Raw genomic sequence first — 16,955 nt, forward strand, 5'->3', positions numbered from 1 at the left:
GCTGGAGGGGGATGAATATTCATAAGTGCACAGCGCTGCAGATGGGCGGCGCAGACGTCAGTGCAAGTTAAGCTACAGAAACCCCACCCATGCCAGTTACAGCCAGATTTCCAGGTATAATAAAACCAAGATTACGGGCGAACGGCTGGGCTGATCCGGCCAAGGTAGGGATCATAGGAATCAGTGTCACCCGCACTATCCATCAGTACATGTGATTAGTGCAGGAGCAAACATGTGACAGTTTTCCTTTAATAGACAGATCGTAACAGGTGTCAGAAGTTACACTCGCTGCGATCTGTCTATTAACCCCTTAAGGAATCATAACGCTTTCCATTTTGCACATAAAATTCCATATGATGGCTTATTTTTTGCGCCACCAATTCTACTTTGCAGTGACATTAGTCATGTTACCAAAAAATCCATGGTGAAACGGAAAAAAATTCATTGTGCGACAAAATTGAAGAAAAAATTTAATTTTGTTAATTTTGGGGGCTTCCGTTTCTACGCAGTGCATTTTTCGGTAAACATGACACCTTATCTTTATTTTGTAGGTCCATACGGTTAAAATGATACCCTACTTATATAGGTTTGATTTTGTCGCACTTCTGGAAAAAATCATAACTACATGCAGGAGAATGTATACGTTTAAAATTGTCATCTTCTGACCCCTATAACTTTTTTATTTTTCCGTATACAGGCCGGTATGAGGACTCATGTTTTGCGCCGTGTTCTGAAGTTTTCATCTGTACCATTTTGATTGCTTTTTATTAATCTTTTAATTATATAAAAAGTGACCAAAAATACGCTATTTTGGACTTTGGATTTTTTTTTTGCGCGTACGCCAATGACCATGCGGTTTAATTAATGATATATTTTTATAGTTTGGACATTTACGCACGCGGCGATACCACATATGTTTAATATTATTTTTATTTACACAGTTTTTTTATGGGAAAAGGTGATTCAAACTTTTATTAGGGAAGGGGTTAAATTACCTTTATTAACATTTTTTTTTCCATTTTTTTTGCAGTGTTATAGGTCCCATAGGGACCTATAACACTGCACACACTGATCTTTTACCCTGATCCCTGCAAAGCCACAGCTTTGCATGGATCAGCGTAATAGGGGTTTAATTGCTCAAGCCTGTAGCTCAGGCTTGGAGCAATCAAACGCCGATCGGACGCGAGGTAAGGGGGCCTCCGCTCGCGTCCGAGCTGATCGGGACATTGCGATTTTATCGCGATAGTCCCGATCAGCCCGACTGAGCTGCCGGGAAGCTTTTACTTTCGTTTTCGGAAGGGTTAATAGTGCGCGGCACAACGATCTGTGTTGTGCTTCATGTTGGGAGTAGTAGTATCTGCAGATCATCCTATCTATTGCAGAGATGTGGAGCGGCTCTATACACACTCGCATCTCTTCACTATACTCCGGACGGCCACTCACTCATTCATATTTCCCTCAGAGCTGTGATTGGCTGCAACCATCCGGCCAATCCCCACTCTGGGCGGAAAATATGAATTAGTGATGTCCTATTCACATCACTGGCCGGAGTATAGTGCAGAGATGTGAGCGCTGTATAGAGCCGCTCCACATCTCTGCTATATTATGGACAATCTCATCGGATGATAAGTCTATTACTACAGGTACTACTACTCCCATCATGGAACAATCTGTTCCATGCTGGGAGTAGTAGTACTACCTAAAAATTAAAAAAAAATAGAGAGAAAAAAGTGAAACACGCACACTTTATTAAAAATGTATTAAAATTTAGTTATAAAAATTAAAATTTCGTTAAAAAACATTTTTTTCTATCGCTACTGCATCCTTTTTTTTTTTTTTTGGTACCCAACAAATTTTGGGTACCAAAAAAAACTGCCGAGGTGCCAAAAATGCAATTTCCACACAAATGAAAAAACGCCAGAAAAAACCCCAGACGCTGGAAATTGCACTGCCATTTTTTCAGGCGTTTTTTCAAACCAAAAAACGCAGGACAAAAAAGCAAGTAGAAACTTAGCCTAAATCTGTCACAATGAAAACATTGCGACAGATTTTTAAATTAAAATCAGGGGAATTTTTTTTTTTTAAAAAGGATGCAGTAGGGATGGAAAAAGATGTATTTAACTAAATGTTTATTTTTTTTTTTATAGCTAAATATAAATAAATTTTGTTATAAATTGTGTGTGTGTGTTTAACTTTTTTTTTCTCGCTATATTTTAACATTTTTTTGGTAGTTCTACTACTCCCAGCATGGAACAGACTGTTCAATGATGGGAGTAGTAGTATCTGTACTAATAGACATATCGCCCCAGGTGTCAGTCGTGACACCCGATGCGATCGTCCATAATATAGCAGAGATGTGGAGCGGCTCTATACAGCGCTCGCATCTCTGCACTATACTCCGGCCAGTGATGTGAATAAAACATCACTCAATCATATTTCCCGCCCAGAGTGGGGATTGGTCTTATGGTTGCAGCCAACCACAGCTCTCAGAGGGAAATTTGAATGAGTGAGTGGACGGCCGGAGTATAGTGCAGCAATGCGAGCGCTGTATACAGCCACTCCGCATCTCTGCAATAGACAGGACAATCACAGCAGGTGTCAGTAGTAACCTTAACTGCAAGTACTACTACTCCCAATATGGAGCACACTCTGCTCCATACTGGCATTAATAGACAGATCGCAGCGAGTGTAACTTCTGACAACTGTTGCGATTTGTCTATTAATGCAGGTACTACAGCTCCCAGCATGGAGCAGAGTGTGCTCCATGTTGGGAGTAGTACTACTTGCAGTTAAGAACAGATCACAGCGGGTATCACTCCTGACACCCGCTGTGATCCTCCTGTATAATGTATAGATGCGGGAAGCCAACACCTGTGCCGCAGGTCTGCTTGAGGAAGTCCGAAGCCACAGGACAGCCTTTGGTGCTGGGAAACCACATTATGAGCCAATTATAATGATTATAATGCTGGTCTCTTATGGGGCAGATGTGATTTGGGGCCCTGGTGTGTCTGCTACCTCTGTACCCCCTATAGCCTCTGGTGTGTGTGTGTATATATATATATATATATATATATATTTATATATATAATTTCCCCCCTATTGTTTTCCTGATCCCTGATTAAAAAAAAATAAAAAAATAAAAATAAAATATATATATATATATATATATATATATATATATATATATATATAAGCCCCTGCCACTGAGAAGACATACAGAAGGAGCACAACTTTGCAGGAGCCTAATGTCTTTTCTTGCTGTTGTGGTGTCCCGGTACAGGACTTCGTCCTGTGCCATCCTTAAGTCCCCTCAGCAAGAGTCCCTTGAGTCCATAAGGCTCTCCTGCAGGGTTTCCCCCCCACACTTTCTCACCTTCTTATTGTTCTATTTAAATGCAGTGTATATATTGTGTATGCATTGTCATGTATATATTGTGTATGCATTATCATGTCATGTGTATCTATAAAGTTTGTACAAATGTATAAAAGTGTTAGTCATGTGAACCACTGTCATGTGACATATCCAGATTTCCTTGGGTACAGATCCTACAGGCTTAGCAACCAATGGGCTTTAGTCCAGCCCCCTAGTATATAAGGGGCTGTGTTCTCTTAGTTCTCTCTTGCTCTTGAGACCTGGACCTAAAGAAAGCATAAAGTCCTGTATACTGCAACTTCATCTCATCTAGGCCAAAGCCTAAAGTCCTGCAGCCACTTCTTAAATGTGAGTTACAATTCTCTCTACAAATCTAGTGACTACTACTCAGCTAAGGAATATATTAGTAGCACAGTGGCCGGCCTAAATATCTCAATAACTACAAGTCCAAGCAAGCCTGCGAGGTATCCTGTGTCCCGGTTGCCTCTGAAGGAACTGCATAATTGTAAAGACTGTTCCCTAAGCATTTCAAGTAAAAGTTCCAGTTTATTCAGAATCCTTGCTGTGGACATTCCTTCATTACAAAACTGTTTTGGGTTGGTTGACGGTGGTTACCATACCGGAATAACCACATCCTGGTCTCACAAACACTAAGGGGTTAACAACATCTTGCGCCCCAGGGTTAATACCACCAGACCACCCTGCTACATACTGCAACACCCAAGACACCTCATAGCTTTTGGCGTCCTACGAACAGGATATGGGTCTGCCTTTAATAACTCAGCTACCCAGACCACCCGCAACGGAAAACAGGTATACACCATTATTGCAAGTGCCACTAGTCCTCCCCCTATTCAGAACTGTGTTTGCAAAACTGTCCGGGATTGTCACGTGCCGTGACCGAAATTGCGCCCACAAGTGTACGGGACATTGTTGCTGAAATTGTACTTTGCCTGGGCATTGGAAAAAGTAAGGGGGGAGGTGAAGAATACTGTGTGTTTGCTGTGATACCTGAAAGAGTTGAAGTCAGTTCCAGACCTTCCCACATGCGCAAACAGCCGCAGCTCTGCCCCGCTGGTCCTTCACAGTCACGCCTCCAGTGCTGGCCAGAAGGAATGAAAAGTTCCCCCCTGTGTTGCTGGGGGGAAGGATTTCTTGCCCGGGCCAAACCGGAAGTACTCCAGGCGCAGCAAAAATCAAAAGTTCCGGCAGCTGCACCCGCATTGCTATAGAGAACCTCCGCTTCACAGACTCTGCAGAGACCCGAAGAAGGATCCGGACAGTGCAGCTGCTACCAGGGACTTCATCAGCAGACCGCACAAGCCACCGTGGCACACCACAACTCGTCTTAAAGGGCCAGCGTACCCTAACTGCCCAACAGCGACAGTGCACCCCATCAAGTCTATGGGCCAGCGCACTCAACCAGCTTGCAGCCTACAGCACACCCCATCAAGTCTACAGGTCAGCACACTCAAAATTCTCTTAAAGGGCCAGTGCACCCAATCAAGTCTGCAAGATGTCGGCACCCAGTCCACCACCTGACCCACAGGATGAAGGTGCTCCTGCGACCCCGCCAGGGGGATCACCACAGTCTGCAAAGAGAATTTTACCCTCTCCACCTCCAGCTCCACGTTACAGCCTAGGAGCTCCTGTAGCCGCACCTGTCTTCTTGGGGAACCCGTGCTCCCTACCTATAATGGGAACCCCTTCAACATTCGAGACTTCAAGGAGAAGATACAGAGTCTTTTTGTTTTTTACTCTTTTCCCCCTAACCAGCAGGTACAGTTACTTACGGGACAGCTACAGGGATCAGCATTGGAAGAGGTCCGCACCTGGCCAGCCTCCGACAAGGCCACAGTGGAGCAGATCTTTGAGGGACTATATCAAGTGTTTGAGTCTCACTCCCCATCTGAGGTGCGTCTCCGCCTGTACGAAAGATGGCAGAAACCAGGTGAGACCCTTCGGGCATATACTGTAGCTTTGCCAAATGTGTTAGAGATGATCCAGAGGTTAGAAGGCATCACGCCCGAGCAAGGTCACAAAGTGCTCATGGACAGATTTATAGACGGGGCACAAAATAAGTGGGACAAGGCACAACTTAGAATGCTCGCGGTGCAGAATCCTAGCTTGTCTTTCCCTGCCTTTAAGAGATTGGCCATACAAGTTATTGAGTCAGGGCCCAAGGCAGAAGAAGTTAGTGTCCCTTCCACTGAAACATTAGGAGCAACTGCTAGGCCAGTACCACCATCACTGCCTGCTCCTGCACCATTACCTGCCCCTACAATCCCTGCAGCCTCCAAATTACAAAGTGTATGACAGGACATTGACCAGTTAATGATAGCCATTAAAGAACTAGCTAGCAGGTCCAGCCCATCTAGCCAAGAGACATATCCACCCAGAAAACCTGCTCCCCATCCTGCTAATCCACCTAATTACCTCCCTGTCAGGCCTCCAGGGACTCAGAGGCCCTTCTGCAACCATTGCAATAAAGCCAGGCATTGGAAAACCCAGTGTTGGGCTTTAAACGGGAATCCCTTGAGGTCGAGGATCGGCCCTCAGGAGCATCGTCACCTGGTCCAGATGCAACATACACCAAGTCAGGACTTTCCTTTCAGGTCGCCCCATGCCCCTATGGAAAGGTGGTTGTGGAGGGGGTGCAGTTAGAGGCCCTCATTGATACAGGTTCCCAGGTGTCTACAATACCTAAAGATGTTTTTTATAGATACTGGGGTCCCAAATTATTATGTGAACCTGATGATGTGGACTTTAAAGTGGTGGCAGGGAAAGGGAAACCAGTACCCAAGCATGGGTACTGGGAGCCCACCATTCAAGTGGGAGAGTATGTCCTCCGAGGAAAAGGTGTAATTGTAACTAATGTAATTGATAAAGGGGCAGCGGAGTTCATCCTAGGCTTGAACATTATGAGACATTGTTTTGAGGAGATAGTAGTGTCCTTTCATGCATCTCTACCTTACATGTCACCCTCAGGCCGGTGAGCTGCGTAACACCATCTGAAGACTCTGCAAGCAGAACAGAAATTCGTCAACCGCCAAGGGGAAATCTGCTGAGTGAGGATTCAAGATATACGGTTCGTAATCCTACAGCCTCAGACAGAGACAATCATCTGGTGCCATGCCCGACCAGGGGTGAAGAATCAGGATTATCAAGCGTTGCTGGAGCCGATGCAGCTAGAAGACTACCCCTTGGTCCGTGCAGCTAGGAGCCTAACGGAAGAGTCCCGTTCTGGGTAGTCAACTTGTCTGATGTTGCCACCAGGCTGCCAAAGTATACTCCTGTCGCTCAGCTATACCATCTTGGGCCCAAGGACATCCTGACTAACTTGCAAGTAGCTCGACAGCGGACCGTCCAGACCATCCACGGAGCCGACATCAGCCATCCAGAGCCGTGGTGGACTCAGCTGCAAATAGAGGATGAGAATACACCAAGAGACCAGGTTGGCGGAGTTATTCAAGTGGCCCAACAATGCCAGGAGGCCTACTGATTTTGGCCAGACCACGATGATCCAGCACCGGATCCTAACAGGTGATAGTCTTCCAATCAAGGAAAGGCACCGTCCGGTGGCCCCAGGTATGTACCAGACAGTCAAGAAAATGCTGACCGAGATGAAGGAGGCTGGCGTCATCTGGGAGAGCCAAAGTCCCTGGGCCGCTCCTTTGGTCCTTGTCAAGAAAAAAGATGGGACTATCCGTTTCTTCGTGGACTACCGGAAGCTGAATAACGTCACTCACAAAGATGCCTACCCTCTACCTCAGATTGAAGAGTCTTTGACTGCCTTGGGATCAGCTGCCTACTTCTCTACTCTGGACTTGAGCAGTAGATATTGGCAAGTGCCGATGGCTGAGGAAGATCAGGAGAAGACGGCTTTTGTGACCCCGATGGGGTTATACGAATTAAAGAGTATGCCTTTTGGGCTATGCAACGCCCCTGCTACCTTTCAACGCCTAATGGAATGATGCCTAGGACATCTCAACTTCCAGAGCGTGTTATTGTATCTGGATGATGTCATTGTCTACTCCAAAACTTATCAAGAGCATCTGGACCACTTGACAGAGGTATTTCAAGTCTTGATCCGTCATGGACTGAAGATTAAACCTTCTAAGTGTCATCTGCTGAAACCACAGGTCCACTATGTCGGCCATGTTGTCAACGCGGAGCGTGTTCAGCCTGATCCAGGAAAAGTGAGTGTTGTCAAGGACTGGCCTACTCCACGCACAGTGAAGGACGTCAGGAGCTTCCTGGGATTTGCTGCTTTCTACCGCCGCTTCATCCCTCACTTCGCACAGATTGCTGGACCTGTTACAGCTCTCCTCCGGGGTACCGCAAAGGAAAACTATAATGGAAGACTCCCTATCCAGTGGACCGAGGAGCAGGAAACAGCGTTACGGGCTCTGAAGTATCTGCTTACTGATCAGCCTATCAAGGCATATCCCGACTATGATCAGCCCTTTAGGTTGTACACTGATGCCAGCTTCGAATGCTTGCCAGCAGACATCTGAGAGGAGCGGAGAAGAAGGACTCCAACTACAGTTCATTCAAGCTGGAGCTCCTCTCCCTTGTCTGGGCAGTGACTGAAAAGTTCAAGGACTATCTAGCTGCTACTCCCTTCACCATCTACACAGACAACAATCCATTGGCTCATCTGAACACGGCCAAGCTGGGAGCCATTGAACAGCGGTTGACATCCAGGCTAGCCAACTACGACTTCAACATCAAATACTGGAGCGGCAAGTTGAATGTGAACATGTATGTGCTATCCCGCATGGCCCCCGGCGAGGAACCATCTGTTGAGGAATAGTGGGAAGATGTGGAGATGCCCCCCTTTTTATCAGAGGTTTGTGAGTCAGAATGTCTTGACTACATGGGAGGACAGAGAGGCCAGGTCTACAAGGGTTCAAGAAGACCTCTATACTTGGAAGACTCTACAGAACGAAAGTCGAGTCATGGGGGATCTGTTGGACTACCTACTAATGAGGAAGGTACCAACCCGTCTATGCCGGTCTCAATGTGATTTTGAACTGAAAAGGTTGCGGCAACAAAGAAACTGACTGTACACTAAGGACTGCTGTACAGGAACTCCTTGGATCTAGTCTCTGGTGAGCGACTCCATCAGATCCTGATTCCCAGAAGAGATGCTGCAATGGTCCTGAATCCTTACCACAAACATTCGGGACACTTTGGAATCCACAAGACCGAAGCCACCATCAGACAGAGGTTCTATTGGATCGGGATGCGAGGAGACATTGAAAAGTGGTGCCGCGAATGTACTGTCTGTAATGTCACCAAGAATCTCCGCAAGGACGCGAGAGCACCCCTTCATTCCATCCAACCTGAAAGGCCTAACCAGCTGGTCTCCTTGGACCATGTCAAGTTGTCCTCTGCTCGGTCTGGACACACCTATGCCCTCACCATGGTAGATCACTACTTCAAGTGGGTGATGGTAGTACCTGTCAAGGACCTCACAGCGAAGACCGCTGCGCAGATGTTCTACTCCAACTGGGTCCAGACCCTGGGATGTCCGATGTTGGTCCTCACGGATCGGGGAACAGCCTTTGAAGCTCAATTGTTCTAGGAATTGTGTCAGTTTCATGACTGCAAGAAGCTCTGGACCACAGCTTACCACCCCCAGGGGAATGGATTATGTGAACGCATCAATCAGGTCTTCATACATATGCTGCGAGCAGCGTCAGTATCCAAGCACGAAGAGTGGCCTCGGCTATTGCCTGAACTGTGGGAGATATACAACAACACCATCCACTGCTCTACAGGGTACACTCCCTTCTTCCTAATGATGGAACGGCATGGACAACTTCTAAAAGACCGAGCGTTTGGGTTAGAAGCACCCTTCAACAACTCTCCACAAGTCTCGCAAGACTGGGTCTCTGATCATCAGAGGAGAATTCAGGAAGCTAAGGAGATTGTGGGTAAGAAGATTGGTGAGGCCCAAGAAAGACAGCAGAGAGATTACAACCGCCATGCCTCTGCTAAGCCATTACAACTGGGACATAGAGTTTGGCTAAGGAAATTTCCCAGAACACACAAGTTGGATTCCATCTGGGAGACGGAACCTTACACTATAACCACCATGCCATACCCGGACTCTATGAGGATGTCTACGAGGTCCAGAAGACTGGATTTGAACCACAGGTGTTTCATCGGAACGGAATCAAATTGAGCCTCAGAGAGGACCTACCAGAACCTCCTCCTCCGGCTCCCATAGCTGCTAGACCGGTGAGGGAATATGTGCCAGGAGAGGGAATGCATCCATCGATCAACATACCGATGTTCTCATCCAACCAGCCTGCAGTTTTCTGTGCAATGCCATGTCCAGTTTCAGCACAACCATCTCTGGTTTCCTCGCCTGTTACTAGTCTGTCTCCCGTAGCAACCATCTCCAATCAAGATCCATCCTCACCACTGCACATTGGTCCCACCAGTCCAGGACCAAGCTCAACTCCTGACTCCAGCCCTCAAGCTGGTCCCTCTAGGACTGAAACCGCAAGAGCTCCAGAAGAAGAGAGCACTCCTGAGACCCAAGAGGTGGTGTTGCGTCGGACTCAAAGGTCGACACAGGGCCAAATACCAGTTAGATATCAAGACTGACTCCATACATGTACTTAAAATTCAGTACATAGAAAATCCAAGTAGTGTACATCTACAAAGTCTAGTACACATAATTCACTAAATTCATATATCTATCTCATCAGTACACAAGTCAATGTGTATCAGGGACTGTAACCTGTTCCATACCAGTCCATACCACTGTTATGCGCAAAATGTCATGTACTAATGTGTTCTTTTTGTCTCCATGTGTTCAGGATGCTTTTGTGGCAAGAAAGTATTCCTGTAGCTAACTAAAAATGCACATATTCAGTAAAGGTAACAGTATGTGTAAATGTTATCTAAATAAAGAGTTTAGGGGTAAGTGTGTAGTACCGATAGACCCTAGCAGCTAAGGCATTGGACAGAAAGCCTCGGGCAACCCAATCCGCAACCAGTGTATTACAAAGGAAATAATGAGTGGTATAATATTAACTGCATATCATTGGAAAAAAATTATAATAAGTAACAGTGAGATAATGTCAAGTATGTAGTAGTAGTCATTATCCATACCATATATAGAAGTCAAATGTCAAATGTCATTCATAGTCAAATGTCAAATATTAGTCATAGTACAATATCAGTAAGATTGTTAGCTATAGTCAGATGTGATAGCTATTCATAATTCATGCATAGTCATTAGAGATGCATAATCAAATAAAATATATCAAATAAATATGCTTACACTAAAGAAAAAGGTATTGAGATAAAACATAATGGTCATGTTATTGAGGAATGTTAAAGGGATATTCCGGGCAAAAACATCTTATCCCCTATCGAAAGGATAGGGGATAAGATATCTGATCGTGGAGGGCCCGCCGCTGGGACCCCTCGCGATCTCCCTGCAGCAGCCCGCATTCAGAGCGTAGCTGCGTCTGAAGTTTCGGAAACCGCCGGGCTTCCGAGACGGGGACGTGACATCATGCCACGCCCCCTCCATTCATTTCTATGGGAGGTGGCGTAACGGCAGCAACGCCCCCTCGAATAGACATGAAAGGATAGGGGATATAATGTCTGATCGCGGGGGGCCCACAATCATCTTAGGGGATAAGATGTTTTTGCCCGGAATACCACTTTAAGATTTAGTGATTCTTAAGAAAAAGTCTATTCCTTATCATCCTGTTCCATTCTGTTTTCAAAAGTTACAGAGCATGTATGGACATTCTCAAATGCACAGAGACTCTATAGTTTTCATTATTATTCTACTGTTCTTCAGCCTGAAATGGGACATTGTGATTAAATGCTTTAGGACTGCATCCGGCCCCATGGCCACTTCGCTCCTCTCCCTAAAGGGACAGATGTCGAGGGCGACTCTTATTAAGTAAGGGGGTTTGTTGTGTCCCGGTACAGGACCTAGTCCTGTATCATCCTTAAGTCCCCTCAGGAAGAGTCCCTTGAGTCCATAGGGCTCTCCTGCAGGGCCCCCCCCCCTCCCACCTTCTTATTGTTCTATTTAAATGCATTGTATATATTGTGTATGCATCGTATATATGTATAAAGTTTGTACAAATGTATAAAAGTGTTAGTCATGTGAACCACTGTCATGTGACATATCCAGAGTTTTTTGGGTACAGAACCTTCAGGCTTAGCAACAAATGTGCTTTAGTCCAGCCCCCTAGTATATAAAGGGCTATGTTCTCTTAGTTCTCTCTCTTGCTCTTGAGACCTGGACCTAAAGAAAGCATAAAGTCCTGTATACTGCAACTTCATCTCATCTAGGCCAAAGCCTAAAGTCCTGCAGCCACTTCTTAAACGTGAGTTACAATTCTCTCTACAAATCTAGTGACTACTACTCAGCTAAGGAATATATTACTAGCACAGTGGCCTGCCTAAATATCTCAATAACTACAAGTCCAAGCAAGCCTGCGAGGTATCCTGTGGTCCGGTTGCCTCTGAAGGAACTGCATAAATCTAAAGACTGTTCCCTAAGCATTTCAAGTAAAAGTTCCAGTTTATTCAGAATCCATGCTGTGGACATTCCTTTATTACAAAACCGTTTTGGGTTGGTTGACGGCAGTTACCATACCGGAATAACCACACCCTGGCGTCACGAACACTAAGGGGTTAGCAACATCTTTCCCCCCAGGGTTAATACCACCAGACCACCCTGCTACATACTGCAACACCCCAGACACCACATAGCATTTTTGAGTTTCTTGTCGTCTACCACTCACCTAAAATTTCCTGTAAGGAAAAACCTCCCCAAAGTGTCTGCAATTCTCTTACAGAGGGAAATGGAAGGCTGCAGATATACCTTGTATTAAGTCACCTGTGAAGCCTCAGCCCATGATGGGTAAAACTTACAATTACACTCAATGCTTTGTTACAGTGTAACACCCAACTAAGAAGAAACGTCAAAAGCATCCAAGCATAAGCATCTGACACATTTTATTCATTGATAACAAAAATAAATAACACATAAACTTTAGTCAGGGAGTGGGCTGGATATGTAGGTATAATGGTCAGATGTGCTCCAGCGTTGCACAGCTAGTATTGAAGCTTTTCATTCGGCCCTTCCCCCAGTCCTCCTACACAAACCCTGACATACAGAGAAGAGGCTTATTGCAATGTGTATGTGGGTGGAAAACAGCAGAGAGAGAGAGAGAGGGGGAGAGAGAGAGAGAGCTTGCAGACCTAAGGCGAGGGGAGCCCAGAGAACAAGCTATAGATGCAGAGGGATATGAGAGAGGCAGACACATGCTAGACACCGAGGAACAGCAGAAGAGTCTGGGTCATAGATGATGGCAAAGGATGTAATGAAGAAGCATCTCTAGACCAAAGAAAGAGCAGGATATAAGTATTTTTTTATTCATATCTTCAGCCGAAAGTTTATTCTCTACAATTTTTGGGGACGTTCTGCCTACTATATATAAGACTCCTAAATGGCGGAGAGGGCTGGCAGATCCGATGACCTGAAGCGGGCATCCAAAGCAAGGCAAGTAAGTTAGCAGAGTGAGCAGACGCATGTTACTAGATGTGAGCAGCTCGTTTCATGTTCTCATTGTAAACTGTGGACTGTTGCAAAAACTACTACTCCCAGCATGCCCGGACAGCCGTTGGCTGTCCGGGCATGCTGGGAGTTGTAGTTTTGCATCATCCGAGGGTGCCTAGTTGGAGACCACTGGTAAATAGTATGCATCTTGAAAAAAGTAGGCAGAGTCCAGCTCAGTATCAGAGCAATGCGTGTTAGTTTATTCAGCAATCAGCCAACATGGAGAACAGGTGACGCGTTTTGGCTACGGTAAGTAGCCTTAGTCATACTTACCCTAGCTGAAACGCGTCACCTGTTCTCCATGTTGGCCACTGAATAAACTAACACGCATTGCTCTGATACTGCGCTGGACTCTGCCTACTTTTTCCATATATATCCCAAAAGATCTGGGTCCGGTCTCATCAGTGTCACGGTGCAGGCTGGCAGGTGAGCTGTACCGATAAACTTCGGTGAACTATAGCATGCATCTTGGTTCACGGGACACACTGCACTATAGGATGTGTTGTACTTTTTGTCTACATTTTTTGTAACATTGTTTAAAGGGGTACTCCATTGGAAAAACAATTTTTCATATCAATTGGCTCCAGAAAATTAAACAGATTTGTAAATGACTTCTATTAAAAAATCTTAACCCTTCCAGCACTTATCAGCTGCTGTATACTACAGAGGAAGTTGAGTTGTTTTATATGTCTGACCACAGTGCTCTCTGCTGCCACCTCTGTATGTGTCAGGAACTGTCCAGAACAGGAGCAAATCCCCATAGCAAAACTCTCCTGCCCTGGGCAGTTCCTGACATGGACAGAGGTGTCAGCAGAGAGCACTGTGGTCAGATAGAAAAGAACAACTCAGTTTCCTTTGTAGTATACAGCATCTGATAAGTACTGGAAGGATTAAGATTTTTATATAGAATCAATTTACAAATCTTTTGAACTTTCTGGCACCAGTTGATATGAGAATTTTTTTTTCCACTGGAGTATACCTTTAAAGCAGAATTACCAACTGATTGGTAGTTTAACGGCATGGCTGAAAAATGGGGGCTCGATGCAAATGCTATTGTTAGAACTAGGGACGTGCACAGACATTTTCGGGGAGCAGGGGCTCAAGTAGAAAAGAAGGGCACTTCTAAATAAAAAAATGTTTGTAAAAACCATACATATGTTAACATAACACAATTCCTTAGGCAAGGGACCTCAGGCAGTCATGTCAGCTGAATGGGACCTGCATCACCCTATGGAGGTCCCAGCCAGTGAGGGCATTATTATAGGGCAGGTACATGTAAAGGGAAAGGGCTCAATCCTCCTTTTGAGTTTATGTTTGCACGTCCCTAACTAGGACAATGCCTTAATAAAGATAAAAGGACCTATTTGCCAGTAATACAAGATTGTAATATATGTACTTGCTGTCAAACTCCATCATTTGCTCCTAGACTATTCATAATGAAGTATGGCGGGCTAAGACCCCTCAGCTTGAGGACTGTAATACAAATAATTGCTCTATTCAAGTACAAAACACTTACACTGTGATAAGTGCGGAGGATTGTAGATTGTGAGGTGCAGGCTGCCAATGGGAGAAAAAACTGGAGCATTGCTGTCTGGAACGTTACATGGCAATAATGATTATACAGCAAACTATGCAATTGCTCCAAGAGTATCAAGGAATGAGTAACAAACATGGAAATGTAAAAGTTGTTGGTCGTGTCCCAAAGTTTTCTAGTATTTTTACTAAATGGATAGAATTGTTTGAACCTAATCGAATTGGTCACATGGTTATGAAATAGTGTAACTGTATATCTAAAAAGACCTAGAACGCCAGTAACTTACTTATATTTCATAGCTGAAATGTAAAAGTTGCAGGTAGGTGTCCCAACGTGTTTTATTTTTTATTTATATATATATATATATATATATATATATATATATATATATATATATATATGTTTTACTAAATTGATATAATTGTTTGAACCTAATCGAATTGGTCACATGGTTATTTCATATTGTAACTGTATATCTTGAAAGACCAAGAGCGCCAGTAATATATTCTATTTCATTGGCAAAATGTAAAAGTTGATGGTAGGTGCCCCAAAGTTTTTTGTTTTTTTTTATATGTTTTACTAAATGGATATAATTGTTTAAACTTAATCAAATTAGTTACATGATTATCAAATGTTGTCACTGTACATGTAAAAAGACCTAGAGTACCATTAACTTTAGTCTATTTCATACCCAAAATGTCAAAGTTGTTGGTAGGTGTTCCAAAGAACAGTTTAGTGACTGAGGTTGGTTGATGCTATGCATGCTATGATGTCATGTCATGGAGTATAACTTACAAGGCTTGCATCTATTACATATGACTTAGGGAAGCGTGCCCAAAGTTCAGATGTATGGAATCAGAGATGGATTACAGGAACATGGTGACCTTTGTCCTATGGGCAGATGTTAGTGTGGTGGCCCAGTAGTGGAGGTGTTACCCCATGCTCCTGCTGTCCTGTCAGGCAGCCTCCTTCAGTGTCCCCAAGGCCCCCTGCACTTGTTTCCCCATTGTAAATTGTAAACTGTTATAAAATGTAATGTTGCTTTAAGAGTTATATCATGTGATATTTCATGTGATTGTTACCCAGGAGGTACCAGTGACCAGGTGATCCAACGAGTGACCTATGGGCTCCCTGTTAGTGTAACACTGAGCGCTCCGGGTCCCGCTGTCCCCCCAGAGCGCTCGCGGCATTCTGCTGACAGCAGTGCTCCGGTCTCTGTCTCTGACCGTGAGCGCAGCTGTATTCGTGCCGGCAGAGACACGATCCGCGTGGTGGGTCATGTCCGCTCGCCCTCCTCCTCTGGTGTTGGTCTCGTCCCGGCGCGCGCAGCCCCGCTCCCTAGGGCGTGAGGGCGCACCGGCTCTCTAAGATTTAAAGGGCAAGTGCACCGCTAATTGGTGCCTGGCCCAATCAGTCTATCACCTCCCTAACTCATAAATACCCACTTCCCCTTCCTGTCCTTGCCGGATCTTGTTGCCTTGTGCCCTGAGAAAGCGTTTAGTGTGTTCCCTTGCCTGTGTATCCAGACCTTCTGCTGTTGCCCCTGACTACGAACCATTGCCACCTGCCCTGACCTTCTGCTACGTCTGACCTCGCCTCTGTCTAGTCCTTGTGTTCCGCGCCAGTCTCAGCTGCCAGAGAGGTCGAGTCGCTACTGGGGGACACGACCTGTTAGTTACCGCCGCAGCAAGTCCATCCCGCTTTGCGACAGGCTCTGGTGAACACCAGTAACTACTTAGAACCAATCCCCCAGTACTACTCGTGCCATCGCCTCTCTGGCACAGAGGATCCACCTCCTGTGTCCTCACCAGCCGCCAGTCCGGATCCTGACTGCTAGGCTCCCCATATAAGCCCTGGGTGGGCTATCTTCTCTCTCTTTGAGCTCTGCTCTTCTGCTAAGCTGAGGTCCAGTACAGTTGTGCCTAGTGCGTGTGTCCAGAGTGTTGGAGACCTCACAGTCCAGTCCTGCAGCCACCATCAAGTCAAGTAATCTCAAGTCACAGCTTTATGAGTCAAGTCAGTCCCTGTCATCTGTCAATTCAGTGTGGTCTGATTCAATTTTCCAGTCCTACTACAAGTCCCAGCAAGCCCTTAAGGTCTCTGCATCACTGGTAACCTCCTTGGGCCCTGGCTACACTGTATAGACTTTACCAAATGTCTACCCTCAGTAAAGCTACCGTTGTCTGTAACTTGGCGTTGGAGTTTTTATTGCCCCCTTCCCTAGCCCAGGATCCAGCGGTATACCTTTGGGTGGTTATAGGCTAAACCACGCCCTGGCATCACGAATACAAGGGGTTAATGCTATCTACCCCTAGGATAATGTGGTAGGCCTCAGGGGTAGGGGTAGTACAGTCAGGGATTTGCTTTGGTATATCAGGGGTTAATGTTAACCCTATAGTTCGTGACGCCAGGCTGAGGGCTAGTATGCTGAGATGATT

At 45.4% G+C, this 16,955-nt stretch overlaps 1 protein-coding gene across 3 annotated transcripts in view; it reads left to right on the forward strand.

Annotated features, from left to right (window-relative positions):
* The first annotated feature begins 12,548 nt into the window (after positions 1 to 12,548).
* Positions 12,549 to 16,955, forward strand: part of NAB2 (NGFI-A binding protein 2) — a 38,987-nt gene continuing 34,580 nt past the window's right edge. Inside the window, exon 1 of one of the 3 annotated variants that reach the window (XM_056562514.1) lies at positions 12,549 to 12,926. In XM_056562514.1, coding sequence (XP_056418489.1) covers positions 12,874 to 12,926 — 53 coding nt within the window. In that variant the 5' untranslated portion in view covers positions 12,549 to 12,873. Of the gene's footprint in view, positions 12,931 to 16,955 lie in introns of all 3 variants that reach the window. The other 2 variants (XM_056562515.1, XM_056562516.1) reach the window with 2 other exon arrangements.

The sequence above is a fragment of the Hyla sarda genome, chromosome 2 (assembly GCF_029499605.1).
Source record: "Hyla sarda isolate aHylSar1 chromosome 2, aHylSar1.hap1, whole genome shotgun sequence".
Taxonomy (NCBI): Eukaryota; Metazoa; Chordata; class Amphibia; order Anura; family Hylidae; genus Hyla; species Hyla sarda.